Source organism: Meleagris gallopavo, chromosome 7 (genome assembly GCF_905368555.1).
Source record: "Meleagris gallopavo chromosome 7, MGAL_WU_HG_1.1, whole genome shotgun sequence".
NCBI lineage: Eukaryota > Metazoa > Chordata > Aves > Galliformes > Phasianidae > Meleagris > Meleagris gallopavo.
The window spans coordinates 11,772,824-11,798,955 of record NC_139410.1 but is presented as its reverse complement, the minus strand read 5'-3'; the positions used below and the strand labels follow the sequence as shown (position 1 = coordinate 11,798,955).

Here is a 26,132-nt window from a genome sequence, read left to right as displayed (position 1 = left end):
GAGTCCCATTCGAAGAATAGAAAACTTTTTATTTTGCTTTTAACATTCACAACTGATAAAAAATTAGCAAGTACAATCATAGTTCATTTATCATAGTCCCCATCTTTTAACATACTGAAGACATGAAAATGAAAGCAGTTCCTCAACAACCTGGTTTAGACAAGGACCTAATTAATTGTATGTCTGACTTGAAATGTATGAGCAGTCCCTATGAAACTAATGAAATAGAATAACAGAGATAAAAATGATCTTGTCACCAAGAAGATGCACACAGTTAAACTGTTGCACTAAAAATCAATCTTGCCTAAGAATAAACATTCTCACATTAGAGATGTTTATCATAATCTACAACCACCATAAGAGGCGGGAATTTGGAGTTATGAAACCACTGCTCTGTGAAACTTTGCTGAAAGTCATCCTAATATGAACATTTCAGACATGAAAGAGTTTTTTTCTAAACAGTTCATTCATCTGAAGAAGTTGGGCATAAATTAAATTCTAGACACATTAAATTGAGTGAACGTTTTCCTTTGTCTCTAGATTAAGACTTATACTGCTCTTGAGATATTTTCCACCTACTGATTTCCAAGATTTGGATGAAGACAACACAATAAAAGCTATGACAACACTTAGCATTTCTTTGTAGTTTACTCTTTTGAACAATAGAAACATCGTTTTAGCAAGGGAATTTTCACCATTTTCTCCTGAGGACAACTCTTGCTAAACTGAGCCAGTAGGAAAAGCTTCCATCTCTGTAAAAACAAAAAGCAAAAGCAGTACATATTTTTGCTGATTTCCAAAGAAGGTTAAACTTGCAGAGAGATAAGCTTAGATAATTTTTTAATACTGTGGCCCTTGATGCTCCTGTCAGAAAAGTAAGAACTAAACCGTTATTTGCCAGCAGTGGAGTGACTCACTGCTAAGTATTTAAAACAGCTACAGGAACAGGGCTGCTCTAGAAAAGGAGTGCCACACAAGTAGACAGCAGAGAGGAGGACACTCCTATCTAACTGGGAATCATCTGTCTGGGTTAATCAAACTTACAATTAGAGGAATAAATAAATTCTGCATTTATCAGGAAAATCATCTTGTGTCGGTAGTTCTTTTCTGAGAAACGAGCATGGATAACAGAAAGGCTGATGTGCTCACTAAGGGCTCTGTGCATCAGCCTCCAAATAGCTGCCCCATTATTTACCCTGTCTCTTAATGTATTCGATCACCGGGTAGGTAGATAACACATGCAAAGTGCAGGAACTAAAGTACTGGAAAGAATTCTAAAGGAAAACAGAAAAAAAAAAAACAACCTATAACTAGGAAAAAGGCCAGTAGGATTTGGATGTAGAAAGAAATGGCTAGAACAGAGGGAGAGCCTGGGAAAACGTATGGATTTGGGAACCTGATCATAAAGACAGTAAAGTTACGTTGAAATGAAAAATAGTCCAAACTAAGCAAGCTAGAAGGAATACATAAGGATAATACAAAAGATTAGGAATAAGCACAGAAACATCGTATTCGCATAGAAGTAGATCAGATTCAAGGGAGTTTTGCCATAGCTGTACCATGCAGTCTGCAGACTTCCCACCGCTCCTAATATTAGCAATGGATACTGGAGTTGCTCGATAGGTTTTTAGTTGAAACTTGTCGTATCATTGTGTATTGTAAAATTAATTAATGATAAAACTGGCATGTTGTTAGTGAGTGAAGCAAAATGGGTAAATAATTTAAAACTTAGAGATCTTGAACAGATCTTTCATCTGTTGTAATTGGAAGAAGTGACAGATGTGAGTGCTTCTTACTGGCATCTGACATTGCCTTCTTTGTAGCAATAAAGAATCTCTTTTTTTTTTTTTTTTTAAAGTCTGCCCTCTTTGGGTGTCTCAATTTTTTTTTCATTCTGGCTACCTTGTAGATCATAAATATTAAATGAATTACAATAAACAGAAAAATGAGGAGTTTGAGTTCCAATTTACTTTTATTTTTTTCTCTGCTAGAAATTCAACTTTATTCCTGGAGGGTAAAGAATAGTAAAGAATTGCTTCAAAAACCATTAGTAGGTTATATACTGAAAGTGCTCTTCTTATAACAGTTACATGGTTTAAATAGATGTACTATTTAATAATAATCTAAAATAAAATATATTATATTCACTCTACGTTGGAAAAAAACTAGTACTTTTATCCTAAATGTATTATTCATGCTCAGTTTTTATATTCGTTATCTGTGAATGGCATGAAAGAAATTTATAAAAATAAGGCATCTGCCATGCAGACTTCCCGCGGCATGTTCAGGATTTATCAGACAAGCACTTGTTATTTACGTTCCTCCCTCAATAATTTTATATTCAGTTTAAAGGAAAGGGACATAAAATAAGAATCTATGACTTAAATTCTCACTTAAAACTTGGTATTATCTCTTATGGGGAAAAAAACCCACCTTGACACAAATCTTTTTTAGTAGTGATTTTATCAGCTCTGTAAGGACGCATTTCTTTTATTTCCTTTAGTGCAATGCGCTTTTCCTGAATTAAAAAAAAAAACAAAAAACAAAAAAACAACAGCTTTAATGCTACCTACTCGTGGTTCATTGAAGTTTGTCACACAAAATTAAAATATGTTCAAGTGAAGATAATAGGCACATATAAACCACTGTGACTGAAGACGACAAATATTTTATTGATGGTAGGATGTGGAATATGGGACCAGTCCTTTTTGTACTTTAATACTTAACCAAATTAAATTCTTTCTGTCTCACTAAATGACAAATAGCTAATGATGAAATTATTGCTTGCTGATTTTGTATTTACTGAAAAATCCCTTTTCATAATAACGTCTGGCCTTCATTCATAGAGAGTCACAGCCATAAGCTTCCTGGAAGACATGTTTCTTGGCACAGAACTACTCTGAATACAACACAAAATTAAAATCAGCACCACAGAATGTAAAAGCTTTAAAGCTAACATTTCAGTTTGCACAAAGCCTGCAGAATGTTGGAGAGCAAATTTTACATTTCCATATGTAAACTTGTGTTATCGTCTCCTTTTTGGGGAGCAGAACAATATTCTATTTATCTCAATACAGAAATACTACCTTATCTTTTTTAATACTGATTTACATACATGAGCTCATGTGTACAGTTGGCATATGCCTAACATCTGCAATAAGGTTCTCAGTACTCCAAGTTGCACAGCAATGTATCCATAGGCAGCAGAATGGGCATGCCATCAGATGCACAAAATCATTACCTGTATCAGATCATAGGATAAGCGATCCAGAACTTCCTGTGTTTTTTCGTTAATTTCTAATTCTGTTACAACTTCCCAGCTACCATTCTGGAACCTCACAGGCATAGAGAAGACAATCCCTTCAGGAATGCAAAATTGACCTGCAGAGAAGGAAAAATTACCCAAACATATTATTTATGATTATAAACCACATTTTCAGCAGTGTCAAGATTAAGCCCTACAAATTTGCAAAAGTTTGTAACTGTGCAAGATCTCAATACAGAGACCGACTGCACAATTCAAAGACTAAAGGGCTTCCTTTTGTCTGTAACTCTGAATTTTAGTTTCATGGATACATAACAATTTTACATTTTAAAAAGTGTAAATCTTTTCTTTCATACAAGGTTTAAATGGCTGTAGTGTAATACTCAATTTATTGGTCCACATATTTTCACAAGAAGAACATGTTTTTATACCTTTGGTTCTAACAATTACAAAGATTCCATGCACAAACCACATACATTTAAAAGACTAAGTGACAATCTGCAACAAAAATAGTATTAACCTAAGAGGCACTTTTAAGAAATGAATATGAAATCATGAGCTCAAGATAGCATAATTGTGTAGTTTTGCAGGCTATTATAGTGAAAAAAGTCCCAATCTCCAATGATACTATGATTTTTTTTTATTAAATTAAAAAAAAAGATTAAAAAAAATCACATTATAGAAATTGTGGAAGGCTACAAGGAAGCTATTAAAGATTATGTGAAGCAAAAGTAGACTTACCTTCACTAAATATTCCCATAGAAACAATCTCTCCAGGAGGAGAACCATGGAACCAGTATCTTAATGCAGTGGCTACTGCATGAGCAGGTAATATTCCTGCATAATGGCAGACACGGGAACTTGATGAACTCTGTGCAGACATAAATTCTGAATTGATCCATTTGCTGACAACAAAAAGGAGGGTGGGAGGGAAGCCCTGAGATGACTATAGGAAGAGCAGGACAACAGAACTAGAATTAAGTGAAGATAACAGTTACAATTTATTCAGACTTTGCTGAAGGCAAAGCACTTGAAGACAGAAAATAAGGTCTAGTAAAAAGAGCTGAAGAGGCGACAACAAGGATTATTTGTCTGTGAAAGGTCATTTACTCAAGTTATGACCTCTATTATAATTACTATTTATATCTGTTACTGTCTTACCTAAGAATCCACTCATGCACCACAATCCCTGCTTGGCACAGTACTGGTAAAGAACAAAAAAAATATCTGCTACCCAGTAAATGCTGGAAGGCTTACACCAGAATGGGAGCTCTGCACATCCAGGCCTAAGTACTTGTAACATCAGCTGTCTTCTCACTCTAAACATCCTTTCTCTGCTATTTCTCTTTTCTCTAGAAGCTATTTAGATGTCACGTATCCTTCTAACACACATTAACAAATCTTCTTATGGGAAATTGACAACATCAGTTCCCTCAGGCCATAAATTCAATTTAATTCAGGGACAAGATGCAGATATATGCTTAGTGTTGTTTCAAAGCCTTTTCATGCATACTAGACATCTCATTCACTATCCGGCTTTTCAGTACTTCTTAAAGCCTTACTATGTAGGAATATATAGTTCTAAACAAAGTTGGCAGAGGAATCAGACCTATGTATAGTCGGAGGAACTACTCAACTTCTTTTGCAAACTTAGTACTTCAGCTTAAGTTTTCCTTTATGTACAGTGCTAGTCAAAGACAAATCTTGAAAACAATCATATTTCTTGATGTTCATTAAAAAGTTCAGATAAACTCAGATGTAGAGAAGTTATTTAGTTTTACTTTAAAAAACAAATTTGTCCTGTACATACCTATCATGGATCAAATTCAACAGAGGACGTGAAAAATTAGCTGGGCCCCAAATAGCACTGTCACATCTGTAAACCTTTGCATGTGACAAATCAATGTACATACAGCCAGAAATGTTGCCCCAAACAATCACATCTTTAACCCCTGCAACAGAGGAAAATACAAAGATTAACAAGGAGAAAGACAAATATTTTCACAGTATAGGTTGAACTGGATGAATTCTGGAAGTCCTCTTGAAAATGAACTATTTTTCATTTCAGTGTCCTGCCTTAAATAGCAAAAATGTTTTCATCTGAAAATCACATCAAAGTTCTCCATAACATAATATGAAACCTCTTCATAATCTGTAATGGGACTTCAATTAATATCATGTTATTACATATAATAGACAAAACCTAGTAAATATTTGTTAGAAAACAAAACAAATCATATTACAAACATACAACAACCTTCCATCTAAAGTTCTGTACAAGCAAATACAGACTGTTCAAAAGAAATCTATTAAAAATATTTCAAAAATATTATTGCTTTGGTACAAAATGAATTTCTGAAATAAACTATTGATAGACAATTCTGCCTGCTAACTTCTTTTTCTATATTATCAGGCTCCCAAATATCACTGTTACTGACTACTAGTTCTTTCCACTGCAGCGCTTGAGAGAATCTTGATGCTGAACAGACTGTTGGAACACAGCCCTGCTGTGCTGTCCAGAACTCTGTGAATATGACCAAGTTATGACAACTAATCTGAGAAAGAAAACCAATTAACCCAGAAATAATGCTATAACACAAATTTCCTTCACTCTTATTATCCACACAGAAGCATGTTGTCATGCTTATTCACAGTAGTTTGCGTCTCTCCAAAATAATGCGCTGCCAAGTGTAAATGCAATTGCAAGTTCTAGGTCCTCATCTGCCACACAGTTCAGTCCAGCTTAGTATATTCCAACCTAGTAGAGACAATGTACAAGACTTGGCAAGAAAACTGATTTTTATGGGATCAGGCAGAGCTTCAGATAGCAGTCAGCAAAGAGAACAGTAGCACCTGCAAGTCACACTCTGGCATTCTGTACAGCTGTGCAATTCAGTGGGTGCAGTGCTGTGCTTGCATTTTTGCATATACATCAACCATACTGTTCTTTAAAGTATGTGCTCTCAACATGTCTATCCGCTGAATTCCCCAAATGCTCCCAGAACACACAAATATTCACCTGCTGTGTTCATACTCAGCTTCCTGGCTAGCATGGCTTTAGATGCACTTTCCCAGGATGTTGCAACAGCAATGACATTTTCAGGCTTAATGGATGGGCCGTACGTGATAATCATCATTGCCTTAAGGTTTACAAAGGTTTTTCCCGCAGAAATTATTCTGACTCCACTCTTGGCATTCTTCTCAATCAGAGGAGCGTACACTTGACAGATCTCACTCATTGCTCTAATGCAGTTCTCAAGGGTTTGGGTGTCTCTTTCTAAAATGGTATCATCAGGAACAATGATAACATCAGCTTGAAGAAAAGCCTTATCTATCTCAGTGTGCCCTGAAATACCACGGAGAAGTGGGAATGCCATGTCTTCAACTTCCATTACAATACCAGAAAGACATTCCTTAGACTGGACCGCATCAAGCAAATGAATACTGATTTCTGTGGTCATTCCAAACACATCGCCACTTGCCAGCAGAGGGATAAGCTGATAGCAGGTTGGAGCTGATGCACTGATAAAAGAAGGATACGGACAAATTATAGTTAACCACTGTATACTGCTTGTACAGAAGTATTACATCAGTAAACACAAAGATCTTGTCTTTGCATTTGATTGTGTTTAAAAAGATAACTAGCTTGGATCCTTTATTGCTCTCCCATTTTAACATCTTAAAATTAAAAAGTTGGAATGTTCTTTCATTTGAAGGTTTTTCATCCTATGCATTTCAAGTGATGTTGTCATTTAAAAACGTCACTAAAGAACTATGATTTTGAATGGTCTTTTTAAGGTTATCTTAGGTATTTTAATGGGACTATAGGAAATACATACATTTCTATAGCTAGAACTGCAAAAGACTATTTAAATATTTCAAAAAATATTTAATGTAAAATATTTGCATTACAGCTTATTTTGTAAATACTTGCTTTTTCACAAGGTGATCTAGGGGGCTCACTGACACCTGTTCACATCAGCCACTTATAGTGGAACAAAATTCAACTAAAATAGAAATACTTTTCAATTCATACAGTGAATGCTTATAGTGAGGGATGCGGGAACTAATTCAAATCAGCAAATTACATGGATTCATGTATAACCTCGACTGGTTATACCTCACGTGATAAGAAAAATTGTATTCTTCTGAAACTGTTATTATACTCTTTTTACTACTCTAACCTGGTGATCCAGATCTGCAAAGGGTTGATAAGACTTCTAATCTCTTCCTGCTCTTTTTCAGATTCCATGTGTGCTTGCAGGTTCTCCTCAGCAATCTCTAATATTTCCTCAGTCAGCTTCATTGAGGTGATGCCGTAATAGTTCTAGGAACAAAAACAGATGTTCTTTAATCAAATGACAGCTCAAACACAGCAAGGGAACACTGAAAAGGATAGCTTTATTTTACATTTGAAGGAGGAATAAAAATCAGCAATGTTATAAGAAGATGTAAATGATGGGCTTACTGTATTAAGAGTTGCTCATTACCTGAGCATATTCCAGAAATTCATTAAGTCCTCCCAGAAGCAGACCCTTGCCTCCACGGTCCAACAGTTCTCTCCAAACAACTGGAGACCGTTTGTGTTCCCATCCATTCATTTCACAAACATCATGAAGCCACTGCTAATGCAAACATCACCCCAGAAGGTTTTAATATTTGTTCACATGTTAACACTTACATGTCACAGCTATAAACATTATTTCCTCTCAGTACATAATTACCAAGCGTTTAAAACTTATCCACATAACTGTGCATAAAAAGGCAGACTGACAGTTATACTGACATGCAGTGCAAGTTACACTGACATACTACAATATTTCAGCAACAGAGCAAAATAAGTAACTTCTTAGTAATTTCCACCTGGTTTTACTTCCACCTGGTTTTACTGCTGTAATTTTGCTCTATTCTCTTAGTGATATTGAACACAGAAATGTTGCAAATCAGCAAGGAATCTCAGGATTCCTTAAGAAAGTAAGCAGGTAACTTCTGTGGGAGGTAAGTAGGCTGCAGACATTAACTGCTATTCACTTTACTATTTGAGTTACTTGGCTGAGGTGTCAAGCAAAGTATAATGGGTAAAAACATCACAGTACTGTCTTGTTATGTAATACTGCAATTTTTTTTTCAGTTTTTTATAGGGACCACACTCTAGATGCAGCAATATGTAATATTGTCTTCAAGTAGAATGAACAATTGGGCATACAGCAAAGTACTCAGAGAGGCCTGTCCGTACTGTAAATAAATACCTGAGATTACTTCCATTGTAATGCAAAGCCCTTGAATGCCAGAAATCCTCTTGATGACAGTGGAAGCATTATACAGAATGCGCAAAAAATTACTGTGAGCAGCAGGCTGAGCAGCCATATATGCTCGATAAGAAATGATGAACTTCAGCTTCCTATCAACTAAACACAGTTCCACTCAGCTCTCACCTTACGTCCATATCCTGTGGTAAGACTGACAAGAACACCAGACAAGCAGCATCCAAACTTTCCCTCATGCTGGCTCTCACAGCCAATGCTCTGCAGCACCTGTGCTCGCCTACCCAGATGCCAACACAGGACAGTGAGACCCACTAGAGGTGAGCGCACTCCTTCCCAGCGGAGTGCCAGGCCCGACGGCTAGTTCTGCGCTCCTTACCTCCCACGTGTCGGGGTGCTGAACCACCTTGTGCACGCTGAAGTCAGGCAGGTTAGCCTGGAGGTAGTCGGCCAGGAGCTCGGCTCTGGCGTACTGCGGGCAGCCTGCCCTACCTGCGAGAGCAGCAACGGCACGGCTAAGGGAAGGCTCTGTGATACGAACGAGTCAAATACTCTTTGAATTGCTCCAGACTGGCACAGAGCCTGCGTGACCGGTATCACACGAGTTCCCAAAAGCGTCGGGGCAAGTAAATTAATCAGCAAAGAAAGGGTAATTTCAGAGGCCAAACTCTTGCTCAGTTCAGCAAGAGTATTTCAGCCAACGCCTAAGCGGTACTTCAGCGGACGAGTGAAGGAGAGCACAGCAGAGGGAGAAGCTTCCCGACGGAATGAGGGTGACAGAGCTGACTCGAAAGCGGCCGCGGCGGCGCGACGGACAGAGACGCTCTCAAGAGAGAGCGAAGGCGCGAAAGGCGGCAGAGCCAGCTGAGAGGAGCGGCCGCCGCAGCCCCACGCAGCACCCAACGGCCGCCTCACCTGCCAGCACCAGCTTGGCCATGCACGCGCCACTCCTAACGGTCAGTTTGCCGTTGCGTAGCAACGTGCCGCGCGCCGCGACCGTTTGTCCCTCGGCTCACTCCGTCCGTCTCGCGAGGCTCGCCGAGAGCGCGCGCGCGGAGGGCGGCCGGGTGTTATGGCGCCGCCGGCAGCGAGGTAACCGTTGCTGAGCGGCGGAGCGCGGTCCTCTGCAGTCACACGCGCGTGTCGTGAGCTCTGCTGAGCCGCCGCACGGCCCCTGTCCGCGGGGAGCCGGCAAGGGCCGCTCGGCCTGCGCGGCAGCGGGGCTTTGCACGGCGGCGCGGCCGCCTTGGGCAGGCTCTGCCGAGCAGGCAGCGGGCAGACTGCAGACTGCGGAGCCCCGTCAGGGAGCGGGCCGGCCTGCGGGGCGGGCGGTGGGAGGAGGTTCTCTCTCCCGGCGAGGTGGCTTTAGTCGCAGCATAGATCGGAGTAAGAGGTGGCACCCGGCGTGCCACTTACATGTGCGAGAGACCCAATAAAATCCTCTGCAGGTCCGTTCCCAGCCGCTACTTTTACGTGTTTTTCCATGGCAATATTACTTAAGAGCCTGAAAGTCTGTTGCGTATCAGTTCCACTTGACTTACGTAAATGTTTTTATGTTCTTTTTCCAGGCCGGTTTCCAATGGTAGGATTTCCTCAGATCCCTGATCTTGAGCGGGTGTTTCACATCCATGTGTGAGACGCTGACAAAAATGAATAATAGGATGGGTTACCTGCTGAAGGCGGTCAGGTACTTGTGTAGGTGCAGCCCTGGGCCCAGACCGTCAGCTCCTACAAGCGGGCGCATTGTACGGAGCAGCAGGCACAGGGATCATCTAGAGAATGTGAACTACAGGAAATTATTTCTAAATACTTTTCCCTCTCTACGTGGATCGCCTGTTCAATTTCTGTCTCAAAAGGCAGATGTTTTCGGCACAGGTGATGAAGTACAGCAGGAAAAGAATAGTGAGGCTGCGCTGAGCGAGCAGGCTCCGCAAAGCTCCTTGGAAATGGACAAGTTGGATGCGCAGAGCTTCAGAGCGAAGGCAGTCCAGGATCAGAATGAACAGTTCTTTAACAGACTCCATAAGTGCGCCTGTCCTAGCGATGTACTGGACTTGGCCTCAGAGTCCGCTGTCTCCATCAAGCAGTTCACTAACTGTTTAACTACCATGTGGAAACTCTTGAGAAACATGTCAGAAGACCAGCGGCGCTACGAGAAGCGGCTCATCTTTGAGCACCCGGCCTTTGTCAGGCTTTGTCAGCAGCTGCTGCAGCACTCCAGGAGGATGACACGGGGCGACCTGGTGTTCAGTCTGCACACTGTAGTGAACCTCGGTGTTCCTCAGAACACTCTCTTAGTCCAGACTTTGTTGAGGGTGTGCCAAGTAAGTATCAAAATCCCTCGTGGAAGTTTGGGCCAAAATACCAGCGTTGATTTTTTGAGGCTGTACAGCATCAGAGAGGTTTGGGTTACGTCTCTGGTTTAGTCTGATGTATGGAGGAAACAGGGCTCCCTTAGTTAATCAGTATGCACATCTAGTTTCTTTCATTTTTTAAACCACTGCCTGATTTCACACATGTAACTGAGAGAAGTCTGAAAAATCGCTACCCTTTTCAAATGAAGTTGGAGGCTGTGGAGGTAAGTGGAGACTTAAGCTTATGAACTGACTTCTAATAGGAAGACAGGATGACAGGTACAAACTAAGAGGTTTTCTTTTCAGAAATTTTTACTGGTCTGAGGTAATCTAGCATTGTGAAAACTCTTAAACAGGAGAAGCTCAATCAACTGGATAACCGCTGTATGTCAGTTTTGGCAACTACGTTAGCCAGGATGGATGAAGACAAGAATGTGAGCGCTCTTCAAGCTGGATTACAGTGAGAAAAATACCTTACATATTTAAATATTTAAATATTGTTTGAATATATGTGTCTTAAAAATCATGGAGGGGATATCTGTGCATAAAATACATATTTTACCTGTAAGAAAGAGGTAATGAATCTAGCTTAAATTTTAAAGTATTTTGATTTTTCGTGATGAGAAATACTGTTCAACAGCCAGGCCCTATTTCTTTTTAATTTAGTAAGGAAAAATTAAGATGGAAACAAGTTTTGATTTTGTTTATCTGTGAATGCAGCAAAGCATTCAGGCGAGTGCTTTATCAGAATTACTTCTTTGACTTTAATGATTTTCTCTAGGCCAATGAGGTTTGTATGGGTATCCAATCTGTGACTCACATGAGATTCTTTTTACTGAGTCTAGCACAGAACTTGCAGTAGTTTAGTTCTTTTGGTCCTGAGTCAGGCCCTGCTCTGAAGAGGTGGATGTGTTAGTGACACACAAAAAGCAGGTTTTCCTGTAAGCTCAGGTACACAGTTCTTGTAGGTAGAAAGCAGGAGATCCACCTATAGGCTATTCTTCCGTCCGTTTGAGGGAACAGCATCTGCAGCAATGAATTTCAGAGCAATAACACTGCCTTAGACAGTTACACTTTGTGCTTTGGTAGTTGTGTAGATATATTTAAGAGTGATTCAGAGACAACAGTTACAGTACTTCCATATGAGCCAGAAAAGGCAGGGCAGGGAAAATGGAACACCTTCATCGTGCACTTATGTGCTATGATATCTCCTTCTGTCTCTGCAGCTCACAGAACAGCTTGCTCATTTTTTTGCACAAGATTGTTGTCATTGTCCATTTCCAAGTTTCCTGGATGTTATAAAACATATTGTTTTCTACAGAAGTGTTAATTCCTCAATGCTTAACAGCATTCACATTTGCAGTCACCTGTAGTAGCAAGGAAGGTGTTTCTGATATTCAGAGTTTGTGAGGAACAGCACTTAGGTATCAGGAAGCATTAAAAAAAACATATCACTGTACCGATGTAATGATTTCCAACTGAGCCTCAGCTACATCATGTAAAATTGTGCTGGCCTTGCAAATAAGTGATGTAAGATGAGGAAGGAATTACTGCTTTAACTTGGGAATATATTAATGAAAGAAAATGGGGGTATCTACCTGTTTTTGCTGAAATGAGGAAACTGTCTCAAGGCCTTGCATTTCTTTCTTTCTCAGATTACTAGTAGAGCAGCGACTCCCAAGCATCAGAGATATCTCTATACTGCAAAACTTGATGAAATGTATGGGAAAGGATGCTCCAATCTTTCTGAAAAAGAAATTAGAGGTAAACTTGTCTGGAGGTTCATTTTTACTTCCACAAAGCCTGTGCTTTTGCTTTGTTTTGTAAATTGTATATGGTTCTTTCCAGGTGCACAAAGAAATTACACAAAGGTTTTGGTGTATGAATCACGGTCCAGCTATATCTGTAAAAAGATCTTAAGTTTGAAGCTGGAAGAATTACTCCATGAAAGGGGACAGAAAGCAAAGGAAATTGCACAAAAGGAGTTGACACAGTAAAATAGTTGTTCCCTTGCCTCTGGTTTGGCCACATAGTATTTCACAGAAGGATGTGTAGGCTGTTCCCTGATTCCCTTTACTAACCTGTAGCTGGAAGACTGACATAAAACTGTATAATTTCTATTGTAGGTGCATTTTGTATTTACCTGTTGATATGCATGCAGTATGAATATTGTTTTTTGTAATATCCAGTAAAGCTAGACCCATTTTTGCTGTCACTTCTATTAGTCTAATTGCTACTTCTATAAATGAAGTCTATTCTGTGGTATTAGAGCTGCTCTTCTGTGCCTCAGTGCACATTTGAGGCTGGATGTTTGTATTAAAAATGTTCTACTCAGTATGGGGTTGGATCATGTTCAAGGCTTATAGCTCTCAAACCCATCCAAACTAGTAATTGCAGTAATTTAAATGTGAACTATGTTAATTACTCTTAAAAACTCTTTTTTTTTTTTTTAAGTTAGCTATGTATATATTCACAGAATTAGGAAATAAGTTTTACTGAGAATTCTCTTAAAAAATCCATGTCAAAGCAAATTGCTGTGAACTTGCTAAGTGACAGAGATCTGCTCTAATTGTGTTTTGAGAAATTGAAAGAACTTACTTTATGCTTTTGCTCTCTGTTGCTCCTTTTTCTTTCTTGTAAGTCTGAATAGGTTAAGAAATTTGGGAAAGTTTTGGTGAAAAGTTTTTCATAATACAACAATGGTAGTGTATGTGGAGAATGAAGAATTTAATAAATTCTAATTCACTTTAGATGGCAGTTTTGAGAGAGATAGACCACATGACTTACCCGAATGCTCACCGTGTGTTTTTGGGTCTTGTTGCAATGAAGTATTGTTCCATTCCAATCCTGAATGCCTGCAGTAAAAAGATCCAGGGTAAGAAAAAAAAAAAAAAAGATTGCTATTAAATTTCCCTTCCTTATGCCAAGTTCTTCCTCGTTATTTTTTCACATCCCTTTCTTGATTTCCTTTAAAACTCAGGGAACATTTTTGTTTTACAGGATAAGACAGTAATGCAGAGTGATTTCATGAGTGACAAGACAGAAAATTACTTATTACAAATAGTTCTTGTAGTCTCTACCCTTTTTAACATTGCCTTAATTATGTTGTTTTTTTCTTCGATTTTCTTCTGTATGCATTATTTTGGAAAAAGAAGTGAAGGATAGCAATAAAAGGTAGATTTCAGATAAGTTTTTAAAACAATTCTGAATGGGAAATAAATATTAAAAGATTGGTGGTCTAGTGCAATTTGTTGATAGACTAAATGGAATACAGTTCTTCCCTGGTTAGCTGGATTTCATTCTTGAACACTAATTAATAACCTCATGCTGCAGCTTAAAAAATCTAAATGAAAGTTAATACTCTCACCTCTCTTCATACCTTTATAATGCATTTCCTATGTATGCAGAGTCTATGTATTTATTCACACTTAAAATACATACGAATGTATATCTCAAAAACTGTTAAGATAGCAAAACAATATTCTTAACATTTAGGAAACAAAAATATTTGGGTTGCTTACACAGTCTTTATTTGTTCTGTGGATTAGGATGCAGTCTTTAACTACAACGTACAGCCTTCTAACATAGGACTCTACCACACACAGACACAGGCTATGTGGCATTCAGAGTCAGCAGCTACTCAGTACATTTTTCTGCATATTCTCAGGACTTGCTGCATATTGTGCAAATTGCACTCTGGGCACAGTGATTTATTTCTCGGTAGAAACTTCTCGCTTTCAGAGCTGGAGATAGAATAGGAAGAGGAAAGAGAGGCATCTTTTGAGGCCCTGAGGTAAGGGAACTCCCTAGCAGGTTTTACAGGTTCTACTCAGTTGCTAGGGCTTTCAAGAAAGTAGTGCCCTCTCCCATATCTAGGGACCTGACTGTAATTGTACTATGTATTTCATAAATTGAGTTAATTTTTGCAGAAGTGAAGAAATGACCCAGTGGTGATACTCATTTTCTAATTAAACAGCAGACAGAGATTCAGGTCAAAGTGTCTTGTAATACAAGATTCCTTTGGCCTGCTTTATTTAAGAATACCTAGCATTACAAATCACTCCATATGATGCACAGCTTTCGTTGTCTTCAAGTGTAGTTGTCAGTACTCAGCACTTCAAGAAATGAGGTGTTTCATGCTAAGCCTAGAAAACCACTGACCACAACTCAGAGGATGTGAATTCAGTTATTTTCCTGCTGTTGTCTTGAGTCCTCTGGCAGAGGAAGCAATGAAGTCTACAGTTGATGATTGTACTATTGTAGCTGTGCTCTTTTCTCCTGCAGTCTTTTATGACATGCATGTCACTCATTGCAGCATACAGCGTAGGAGTTCAGAGAGAGCATTGCTTTTTAGTACTTCATCTTTTTCAACTCAGGCTTTCATTGATTTGTATCATTTGTTCTTTTTTCTTTTATGTTACAGAGAATATTCACGATGCTCCGTTTTGGCAATTAATTCTTATTCTGAAAGCTTGTTGCAGTCTACAGTACCGTAATATAAAACTCTTTTCAACAGTAGCAGACTATGTTAATTCTGTTGTCAGCCTTTTGGACAAAAGACAGGTGAGTTTGAGACCAAGTCCTTTACAGTAGTAGCAGTAAAATAAGCAACGTATGGTTCATTCTGTTTTACCTTTTTTCATGTGTATCTTTGGTCTCTGGAAAATATATTTTTAGGAAAGTCACTTTGAAATTCATGCAGTTAATTTTCATAAATGCATTTCTCTTTGTTGACTTGCAGATTAAATTAAGAAATAAAAAGGATGTTAGGGTTTTAAAAGTTTGTTTTCATTAAAAACATTTCTTATTGAAAACAAAGGATAAGATCCACTTCACTGACTTTCTTGACCTTATAAAAATGTCTTTTGTTTTAGATTATCCTTTTTCTTTCTGCCTTTGAGTCACTTGGCTTTCAGCCCAGTGAACTGATGGGTGTTCTTGCTGAAAAAGTTACAGAAGACTCTGAATTCCTGGACTTGAAAAGCCTTTTGATTGTTCTTCGAGTGTATTCACGACTCAACTATATTCCCAGAGGCCAACATCATTTGTAGGTTTTCGTTTTAGAATGTCTGATGTTACATAGCTGTCATAGAGTAATATAAGGAAATGTATGAGATGGCAAGTGGTATTTGATTTCAATTGTGAAAAAGTCCATAATCTAGATTTATTAATCTGTAAGGTAAATTTGCTGTGCTTTTAGTATTTTTTTGTTCTACATAGTAATTGTTTTCTGTAGCTGAAAATAGATACTTTCTTGGAACTAGACTGATGAAGCTACGAAGTCTCTTGATAGGTAGCTGTACCATCAAAGATTCTAAAGAATGTTCTTAAAGAACGTAGGATTATACAAGATAATAATTATTTCTATGTTGTATTTTTGAAATTGTTTGAAAACTACTAAAATTTTATGTAGCCTTATTTGTGTATTCAGCTACTTTCCTTCTGCTTTTGGAAAAGGTTTTATGAGACTCTTCATAGCTGCTTGAATAAGTACCTTCCCCAGATTTCCAACGCAGAACTGCTGAAGGCAGTGTATTCACTTTGCATCTTAGGATATCTTCCTCATCGTGCACTCGATCAGCTGCTGAAAAAGGACAACTTTGAAGAACTTGTGTCAGGTCAGGCCTTGATTTGTCATATTCTTTAAAAGCATAGTGCATCTTCATACATAATTTGTTGTAATTGTACTAAAGTTCATAGCTTGGAAAAGTCAAACTCCATTAGCATCGAACACGATATTTGCAAGAAAAAGCTGACACAGTAACTGTGACCTAAGTGACACCATGTTCTCTAATTAAATACTAAGGCGTCAAGTTTGTTGTCTTGGGCTCCATGATGGCTACAGTTTAATAATTTGCACACAAATGAATGTGAGATTGGTGAAAATGGTAGATGTGTCTTCAGAGGTAAGGGTTCTATATTCAACAGAGTTCAGGCATCTTTAAAAATATGGGAGGTCTTAATATTTGTAAACCAGCTTTAGTACCTGGAATCTGAAGTTTCTGAATAGACTGTAAAAGATAATAAAATGAAAAATTTTGAGAGTTGATACGCTGGCTGTAAAATTTTTGTATTCATTTTCAGGTGATCTTTACAAGGAAAAAAGGGAAACAATGCTTCACTGTGTGAGAACATGTATGGAACTTGATAGCCCTTCCTTCGTGAAGCCTGCATTTGTGCCAACTGAAAGCTTCTCTTCATTAGTATCTGTTAATCTCAGAAAGGCTCGGGAGGCACTGCTAGAACTTCTGGGAGATGAGAACATGTTTCGGCAAAATGTTCAGCTGCCATATGAGTATCATATTGGTACGAAGCCAAATTACTGTCATGTATGCTGTTACTTTTTAATGTAGATTTATAATCCCTAAAATAATAAGGTGGTAACAAATTTGCATGGGTTACAGGTGAGTAAAAGGTAAAGTTTTGAAGACAGTCATTTAAAAAATGGTTTCTTTGATTGGTCAGTCTTATTTTCTAGGATACTTCTGTTAATGTCAGTTTACTAAAACATTATGATTGCTTTTATTTACAAAACAGATTTGGACTTTTTTGCTGAGCATCAGCAAGCAGATTTTATCTGCATATAATTCCAAAATGTCCAACTGTTTCAGGTAGTTGACATCTTAGTATTAAAGCTAAATTAAAAACAAAAACCACCTTTTGTTCTCTGACTTGTTTCTTCTCTTAAGCTCTGGCAGAGTTCAGCTTTCATTTATGAAATGGAATATGATCTTTGAAGGGTGATCATTTTGTAACATTTGGTTTCTTTTACATTTTCATTTATATTTACTAGCAAACCCAGATTAGCACGTTTTTTTGTGATATCTGTAGATTAAGTATTTCTAACTAGAAATCAGACTACAGGACAATCTGAGTACGTTTGACAGACTCAGATCAAACTGGTTTCCTTAAGATTTCATTTTCATAAACTTATGTCTGCAATTGCAAAAAAAACCTACCTTTTTTTCCTGGAGGTGTGCAAGCTGTAACTTTTCAGATTGGTGCAGGGAGGGAAAAGCAACCAATAACTTCCAAATGAGCTACATAGGTTGTTAATTGTAAACTCTTGCAGTGTTTAACATTTTGTTGTTTTGTTTTCAGATTTTGAAATCTGGATGGATTCAGACAGAAAGAAAGTGCTCCCAGTAACTGCAGCAGACAGTCATGCTGAAATAAGTGTTCAAAGGTGCCTTTTTTTAACTGGATTTTTTTTCTAGCAGGCTAGTTTTGCTTATATTTGTTCTATCTAGTTACTATTTCTGCTGATTTGCGGAAGCAAAGTAGACGGTTTCTTATTTATGCTCACAGAAACATACAGAAATTGCCACACGTTGAGAAAAACAACTCATTCAGCTCACTACCTTCTTCTGACAGAGGCTAATTATATTTCGGAGAACAAGACAGGAAATTTCACAGGAAGGAATGTTTCAACCTCTTATAGTAGATACAGATTTTGAAGTATGATTAAAATGGGGGGAAAAAAAAAAACACCGTTATGGTGTAAAATTCCAAGTGTTTGTGTCCAATTAAAAATTCAGTTATTGTTCTAAGTCTCCAAAATTTGCACCCCAGTGATACATTTTAGCAATGAATTCCGCTGCTGAAATACTATTTGAAAACAAAGCATAGTCTTCTGTGAGAAAAATGACTTCTCGCTAACTGAAGTGGGACATCCATTATTTCAGTAAGGCTCAACTAGAATTGGGTGACTTACCTTTGTGTTCTGGATCACTGTACAGCAATGTATTTTGTGTAATTTGCTTTAGCTAGCGAATTAAACAAAAACTGATTTCCGAAGCATTCATTTTCTTACATTTCTAAGTGGATTTAATGGCAAGAAGCAAGAAGTAACATTCTGAGTGTTAGCAAATGATCAAAACAGGTGCACAAGCTGTCAAAATGTGGAATTTTAAGCAAGCTATTTCCTTCTCATTATGGGGGAAGTAGAGATTTAAGGACTTAATTCTACTCTTGGAGTTTGGGTAAATGGGCAAAAATTAAAAAAAAAAAATTGAAATTAAGTCTGGAGAAAGAAAAGGGATAATGAAATGTGTGTAGTCTTAATACTTAGCCTATCAGAAAGATACCTATGTATTCTGCACTATTGAATCACTGTCTTATACTCTTCTTGGTTGTAGACTGGCTTTTCTCTTTGTTCCTCCGTCTGCTTTTTGTTTGGGTACAACACACCCCCAAGGGAATCTTGCAATGAAGAAGCGGCACCTAAGTAAACTGGGCTATCATGTGATTCTGGTAAGAAGAGTCCTTCTGTTTTCTCTTGTTTAGGTCATGTTATCATCGCAGTAATGAGAATGTTTGTTTGGCAGAACAAGCTCTAAAGGGAATTATGAGCTTTCATCGGAGTGATAACATAGAAGGTGGCTGTGTCATAACAGAGGAACTCTGAAAGACAAACTACAACTTAGTATTGGCAGTGAAATAAATATTAGCTCAGAAATAAAAAACCAAAACAAAACAAAACAAAAAAAAAACAACCAAGCACCTCAATTGTTTGTATCTAAAAATCCATGTGATTTTGGATTATTTCTGCTTTTTTTTTTTTTTTTTAATTGCTGTTTGTTGTTTTGTTTTAACAGAATTAATTCTTCAAATTAACTTCTCAGAACACAGCAAATCCCTCTGGCCTTGCCATCAGTGGAGGCTTTGGGCTTTGTTTATGGAACAGAGTAGTTTACTAAAAATAATGTATCCTTTTGTATTTCCTTGTTCCAGGTCCTGAACAAGAAGTTTCAAGAATTGACAAATGAAAGTGCAATTGAGTTTTTGAAAGAAAAAATCTATTCTGAAAACATTTCCCCTCTTTCTGAAGTGAATTTGTATGATAATAATTAAAGTAAACCAACGATTTTAGGTCTCTGTCTTTTTTCTGTTTAAATAACAGACTGATTTTAATAGAAGATACAAGCAGTTTTTGCATAACTGCCTACCCTGTAGTAGGGGGGTGTTTCTTTAAGGAAGAGGCAATAAATTTCTTTAGTGAAACAACTACTTGATTAATCTGAAAAGTATCCTGCTATCTATCCCTGCTGAAATGCCATAATTTTATAGGCACTTCCCCTCCCCCATGCCCCAAGAGTCAAACTCTCCCCTCATGAGCTAGGTCAGAGTTTTGAACTCATCAGAATTTTGAAGCACAGTTGGAACCTGGCCTACAAGCAAGCACTAGAGGAATTTTTTCCAACATCCTGTCCCCATGGTCTTCTCCTTATGAAGAGCTCTAGCAAATAACTCAGCCTAAGGGATGTATTTAAAAAATCCAAAATTATGTGAAAAGTTCCTAAAGAAATCAACTTCACCCAGTTTGCAGAAGTTTGGGACAAAAATGGTTCAATTAGTTGCATGTTTATTCTTTTGAACTTTTTTGCTCCACAGCTCCTGTAATACATTTTGAGGCTTCTAGCCTCAGAACATGTTTGTCACATCCTTATAACCTGACTCCCTCTTCCCAACAGTCTCCACAGCTTTTTAAAGAGGTTTTGCAACACTCCAGTTTGGTCTTTGTATGTTGTGATGCACCTTCACTGGTCTGTTGTATATTAAAAGAGAATAGCACGATGGAATTTATTATGTTGGCAGAAGCCTACACATTCAAAATAACTTCAGACCTTTGAACTGATGAAGCAGAGATAATCGGTACATCTTTTCTCTCCTTGATAACATTTACAGATAAAATACCTTTATTGTGCTGAAGTTCCTGGAGTACAGAACAAGAACATTGGAAAGTCTGAACATACTTGCATTTGTAAACAGCAGGTTGTTTTTTTTTCTGTAGTACAATCAGATCTTCAGTCAATTTTTTTCAGTCAAATAATCATTAAGGGAAACAGCAATACTTTCTGCAGTGACTGCACGTTACCCAAAGGGGGAGTTCTTGCTTCACTTGATAATCTACAAGAACTATGTTCTTTGTCTTTCTGCACACGTGGATAAAATATTACAGTGATGAGATGAAGTGAAAAGGAAGAATGCTTAAATTCACCGTGCAACTTTAGACAGAACATACAGATAAGAGTATGGTGCACACTTACGAAGGAAACTAACTTAAATGTCAGTCTGGCATAAAAAGCTCAGCTGCCCAATGTTTCAGTCCCTGAAATGCAGCAAGAGCTGAAAAACAAAACTTATGCAATTGTAATGGTTAACAACTAGACCAGAGTTAATCTTCTAGACTTGGTGTAAAGTTCATTGTGCTATTTTTGTATTTGCTGCTTGAAGAAAGTATTGTTTAAACAAATTCATCTGTAAATCAGGTGGAGGACCATTCTGATGTTCTGTGCTGGCTAACTGACCCCAGTGCCTTGGCCAAAACTGGAGGACATGAAAAATACTCGTCTGTGCTGGGATATTGAGTGGTGCTAAGAGCTGTGTTTGAGATAGCATTTGGTGCTGTTCAAAGGGGAAGCCTTGCAAGCCAGGCTACTACGTTGTCAGCTGTGGCTCTCATCTGGACAGGGAACTGCTCCCTCCACTTCAGGTTTTAAAGTCAGGTTCTCAATACCAGGATCATCGCTCCATCTGTAGAGGGACAAAACAGGAGGCAGGAAAGTGTACTGTTATCTTGGATGCCAGCAGCCTGGACAAAAGCTGCCAAGCCAATGGCATAGCCTTTTATGCTGAATTAGCTGATCATCTTTACTTTTGTATTTCTAAACATGTTACAGGTAGATGGATACTTATATAAGCAGTATGGAAGCATAGCGGTCTACCATAATGATCACCTTGCTTATTAAAATATCTTGCTTTATGCTACTGTAGTGCTTTTTATTGTCACCTACAATGATTCAAAGTTCCAACCAATATGTAGCTGCTGCTTGAGATTTAAGAGCTGAGATTTAAGGCTTTCTTGAATCTTCTGCTTAAGAGCTATTCTGCTGCAATGTCTTAAATATACCCAGATTTCTTAGATGTCCAATTTATACAGTAAAGAAGATGTGGTTTGTGCAATCAAATACACTTAAAACATTCTCCTCTCTCCCCTGAATCGTGCTTATTAAAGTCAGTGGGAAAAGATTAACTTTGCTTTAGGTTTTGTTACTGCATGGACTGTTCAGTGTGAAAGTAGTAAAGTCCCTTCTTTTTAGCCTAAACAGATGTATTTAGCTGACCTACCAGTGAAGCTAAGGGATGTGAGCTGCTTCCCTCCCTTTTTTTTCCTTACCATTTTCACAGCTTGCCTGCAGACTTGGGGAGGCGTGTATTTCTAACCTTTATTCACACTTGGAACATTTTCTAAGTGCAGTAGCTGGAAAATTTCTTCTGAACCTGGAAGCTTGAATATGGCTTTACTTTATACATGTGAGTGTATCTTATTAACAGATGGAACCCAGATACTTGCTGTAGTGTTTAATTCACTAAAGATATTTCAGGGGTATATCCAATCTGTAGCAAGTTCTCGATCCCATGTGAAGTGAAGTAGATTATTTACTAGGTAAACTAAACTGTTCATAGATGGGAAGATCCTCAGTGAATTAAAGGCTATTTAAAGAAGATAAAGCAATTATGAGACTTAAAGTAATTATGTAGCTATGAGTTAAAGACAGTAGAGTCTAGAGCTGCATGGAGTAACAATTTGACCAGACTCATATAGAAAGGCAGTGTGTTTTATTCCTGGCCTGCAAGGCAGTCTGAAAAGCAGACCAGACCCACACAAATGTTTCCTTCAGTCTGAGCTTTGAAATACCAAACTTGAGTATCTATACTGCTAATCTCAAAGAAAAAGATACTGCCTGTTATGATTCCTGCTCTTTTTTTAATATGTTCTATTAGACATTTTTTTAATTCATAAGTGTTACTTTATTACAAAATAATAAAATGCAATTATAAAGCTGGCTTTTCTGTTTGTTTGTTGTTGTTTTTTTTTTTTTTCTCCTAAGAATAAGCACTGATTCTTCAGCCCTTCAGTTCTGCAGGTCATTTGAAAAATATTCAAACACAAAGGGTAACAAGCTCCAATCACCAGCATGTATCATATAATCAATAAGAAAACATTATGAGAAGAGTTTACAGATATGTCAGCCAGCAAACTTCTCTGGCCCAAGGATGATATTAACCATGTGGGGATGAGTGAAGTCTCTAAAATGAGAGTAAGAAACAGGAGGACAGAAGATGTGTGCTACAAGGGTCAAGAAGGCTCTGGTGCAAACAGAAAATAAACTAGTAGCATCTGAGCAAAAATTAAACTGAGTTTGTCAAGTTACACAGAATGAGAACAGTGAAGGTCTGGAAAAAACACAGGCAGCTGAATTTGCAGACGTTAATGGCCTGTATTTCTCTACTGCCTGGATTTGCTTTTGTCTGAAAACACATTTGATCCCTTCCTCCAGTCTTCTTAGGTAGTATGAAAACTCAACAGCTCATTCTTGAATAGCATCACAGAACTCTCTTCAAAACATCTGCCTTGCTCTCAAATTGGTTCAAAAGCAACTAGGAAAGAGGGACTGGCAGTACATTGCAATAGTTCCATTTTTGTTAAAGAAATCAGAAACTAAATAAATTTAATTTTGGAATTAAGGAATGGAAGTCTGTTTCTTAGATATTGCAACTGCTTCTGCATATGCAAGATGTTGAATAATACTCTGTATGGAGAAGATAAAAGACATAAAAGACATAGCTCTTAACAATTTCTAAAAAGAAAATTGTAATATCCAGAGTTGATACTAAGCCTTCCCTCTCGTGCTGGTTTTGTGCACATGTGGTTGTTGACCACTGCAAGAGGAATGATTTTATACTGCCATTTATATGTGCTGAATTATTCCTTTTCCACACAAATCTCAGAGCACATAACCTGGCATGAGAGAGGTATCAGTTTCACTTCCTTCTTGCTGGCATTGAAGTATCTGAATTCAAGAATTGCAGGTGTACTGCAATCAAAAAAGGTAGAATATTTACTCCTAGGCCAAATGTACTGTAATTAGTTTTCCCAGAACAAAAGCAGAGCCAGTAAAAATTAGAAATGTAATATGATGGTTATCTGCTGTTCTCTATAGGCATACTTTTAAGAATAGATTTTACCAAAAACAAGATGTCATTCCAGTACTTTGCTAGTAACCACGGATGTTTTAGTTGTTCTGCATTGTTCTTTTATGTGATGTAAACATGGCAGACGGCTACTTTTAAGATCTGCCCTTCTAGAATTAGCAGGTTTTGTTCTTTCTTTCCTTATTTCTGAATTCTCACAGAATCTCTGGAGTTGAAACTCTGGAGTTTCCAGGAGTCTCCAGGAGTCCAACTCCTGGATCCGCACAAAAAGCCCAAATTCTACGTCTGAGAGCACTGCCCAAATGCTCCTTGAACTCCAGCAGCTCAGAGCTGTACCCCACCGCCTGTTCAATGCCCACCACTCTCCCGTAAATAACCTTTTCCTAACACCCACCTGACCTTCCCCTGACACAGCTCCATGCCATTTCCTCAGGTCCTGTTGCTGTCACCAGAGCAGAGATCACTTCCTGCCCCCCATGCAGAATCCAGCACTTACTCTTGTTAAACTTCACGTGGTTGGTGATTGCCCAGCCTCCTGTTTTGCCAAGATCTCTCTGCAAGGTCTCTCTGCCCTCAGGACAGCTGACAACTCCTCACAATTTAGTATTGTCTGCAGACTTACTTAACATACCTTCAAGTCCCATATCCAAATCACTGATAAAAACATCGAAGAGAACTCGCTATAAAATGGATTCCACTGGTGACTGGCTGCCAGCCTGATGTAACCATGTTTCCTGTAACCCTTGGTAGCTCAGGGTGAAAGTATGAACATGGAAGTGACTGTAAATAACGGCCCAGGAACAATAAGGATAAAGCTGTCTCTGAGTTTGCAGCAAAAGCATTCGTGTCCATAGACGTTCAGCACGCTTCCCATTTCATCCAGTTTCCTCTCTCTGAAATTGTTCTCACGCTATACTCCAGTAACATTGTTGCCATGGCACCCATCAAAACCCAGATATGCTCTTGCTTTAATGTAGCAAGATGCAAATTTTGATAACAGGAGAATTTCTTTCCAATTTTCCCTGCTACAGGTAAAGGATTCTATCTTTGCCTCCAGCTAGAGGCAATTTCCTAAAAACTCTTTGTCATTTCTGAATATGTTCCATGGCTTACTCTTATCAGTTCAATCCACAAAGGGGTTTTTTGCTAAATTTTCTGTGTTTGCCTGTTTGATTTTCATGGTACAGATTTCTCTACATATGTCATCTGCACTCAACCACCCTTTTAAAAGGTGAGGAAGTGTGTGGGGTAGGAGGGAGTGGCACATCATCTGGTTTAAGTTAAATTTAATGCACTACAGCAATATAAGCCTGTTGAGGATCTGGCTGTGCATCTTCAAAAGAAAAACTTGAACTGTTATGATACACAGTTTTCTTCTGCAACAAAAAGAAGGTCGTGAACCTAACTCTGACTGTATGAAGCATAATGTAAACGGTGATAATTGTCATTGAAGTCTTGATTTGTACTGATACAGTTTGTTGTTGAACTGATTACATATTTGTATGTACAGACTAGCTCAGAACAGCTAGGCAGGGAAAAGTACCCAAGCACAGAGCCCACATTTGTAATCATGCCAGTCATGTCTTAAATGACTATTTAATCTTTTCTTGATACACGTATGAAATATCAGCACTTGGTTTCTCCCTCACCCTTTGTGCTGGCTTGGTAGTTATGCATCAGCTTTAGCATTACGATAGACTATTCCTCTACAAGGAAATTCTCTGGAAAGTACAAAAGCAACCAAAGCCCCTCGTACACTGTGGTGTATGAGGTAAGAAGGAGGTAAAGATTGCTAACGCCGTTGTCTCTGTTGCCTTAGAACACGCTCTGTTTCACATGAGTGATTTGTTCAAGGGACACACTGTTTGGTAAAGAAATCTACAGTCTGGGTCACTGCTGTATAGATGTTTGGAAGATTACGGAGATCTGAAAAGTTAAGCTGGCAAAAAATATGCATGTATATGTGTGTTTGGAGGTTTGATATGTATACATCCACAGTGAATAAAGAACAAAATGCTGAATGCTTCTCCGATGTCAGCAAGACTTCCTTTCAGGAGAAGTACTGACTCTACTGAGAATGAAGTACTAAGCTGCATGAAGGTTGGCTAGACTTCTGATCATGCAGAATAAAATAATATTCCAAACATTTCTTTGCTGCCGCTGGGTTTGATATTCATTTGTTTAATTTAAGAACTCCGCACTTGAAGAGAGAAAAAAGAGCAGAACAACATTAAAAGGTATCCAAAATCA

General features: G+C 38.2%; 2 protein-coding genes and 1 long non-coding RNA gene across 6 annotated transcripts; 1 reads left to right on the top strand and 2 right to left on the bottom strand.

The window, feature by feature from the left end:
- Nucleotides 1–8: 8 nt before the first annotated feature.
- MDH1B (malate dehydrogenase 1B) lies at nucleotides 9–9,595 on the bottom strand. 3 transcript variants are annotated; one of them, XM_010713483.3, is made up of 10 exons: nucleotides 9,445–9,595; nucleotides 8,909–9,021; nucleotides 7,756–7,890; nucleotides 7,450–7,592; nucleotides 6,285–6,787; nucleotides 5,076–5,217; nucleotides 4,007–4,170; nucleotides 3,242–3,381; nucleotides 2,434–2,518; nucleotides 9–752 (listed from the first exon to the last, which is right to left on the bottom strand). In XM_010713483.3, exons 1-10 carry the CDS (start codon nucleotides 9,464–9,466, stop codon nucleotides 721–723), a joined length of 1,479 nt encoding a protein of 492 aa, XP_010711785.2. In that variant the 5' UTR covers nucleotides 9,467–9,595; the 3' UTR covers nucleotides 9–720. The 3 variants fall into 3 exon arrangements, with proteins under 3 accessions (XP_010711785.2, XP_019472589.2, XP_019472591.2); XM_019617044.2 differs by having other exon boundaries at nucleotides 7,756–7,887; XM_019617046.3 differs by lacking the exon at nucleotides 8,909–9,021 and having other exon boundaries at nucleotides 9,445–9,591.
- Nucleotides 9,528–19,754, top strand: FASTKD2 (FAST kinase domains 2). 2 transcript variants are annotated; one of them, XM_085228558.1, is made up of 12 exons: nucleotides 9,528–9,621; nucleotides 10,098–10,853; nucleotides 11,240–11,343; nucleotides 12,539–12,647; nucleotides 13,635–13,758; nucleotides 15,307–15,446; nucleotides 15,758–15,930; nucleotides 16,341–16,501; nucleotides 16,968–17,189; nucleotides 17,985–18,069; nucleotides 19,022–19,136; nucleotides 19,617–19,754. In XM_085228558.1, exons 2-12 carry the CDS (start codon nucleotides 10,158–10,160, stop codon nucleotides 19,734–19,736), a joined length of 2,049 nt encoding a protein of 682 aa, XP_085084684.1. In that variant the 5' UTR covers nucleotides 9,528–9,621; nucleotides 10,098–10,157; the 3' UTR covers nucleotides 19,737–19,754. The 2 variants fall into 2 exon arrangements, with proteins under 2 accessions (XP_085084684.1, XP_019472575.1); XM_019617030.3 differs by lacking the exon at nucleotides 9,528–9,621 and adding an exon at nucleotides 9,648–9,977.
- A 466-nt stretch (nucleotides 19,755–20,220) lies between these two features.
- LOC146543957 (uncharacterized) lies at nucleotides 20,221–24,637 on the bottom strand. The gene is made up of 2 exons (XR_014884521.1): nucleotides 24,277–24,637; nucleotides 20,221–21,419 (listed from the first exon to the last, which is right to left on the bottom strand). It is a non-coding gene; the product is annotated as an uncharacterized LOC146543957 (long non-coding RNA).
- Nucleotides 24,638–26,132: the final 1,495 nt, after the last annotated feature.

Excerpts from the sequence above, each read along its gene's own strand:
- MDH1B (XM_010713483.3), bottom strand. The coding sequence starts at position 9,466 with ATGGCCAAGCTGGTGCTGGCAG. Across the intron at positions 7,891-8,908 it reads AGCACCCCGACACGTGGGAG|CAGTGGCTTCATGATGTTTG; the intron begins GTAAGGAGCGCA and ends TGTTTGCATTAG. Across the intron at positions 753-2,433 it reads TAAAAAAGATTTGTGTCAAG|AGATGGAAGCTTTTCCTACT; the intron begins GTGGGTTTTTTT and ends TTGTTTTTACAG.
- FASTKD2 (XM_085228558.1), top strand. The coding sequence starts at position 10,158 with ATGTGTGAGACGCTGACAAAAATGAATAATAGGATGGGTTACCTGCTG. Across the intron at positions 13,759-15,306 it reads CTGCAGTAAAAAGATCCAGG|AGAATATTCACGATGCTCCG; the intron begins GTAAGAAAAAAA and ends TTTATGTTACAG. Across the intron at positions 19,137-19,616 it reads TGGGCTATCATGTGATTCTG|GTCCTGAACAAGAAGTTTCA; the intron begins GTAAGAAGAGTC and ends TCCTTGTTCCAG.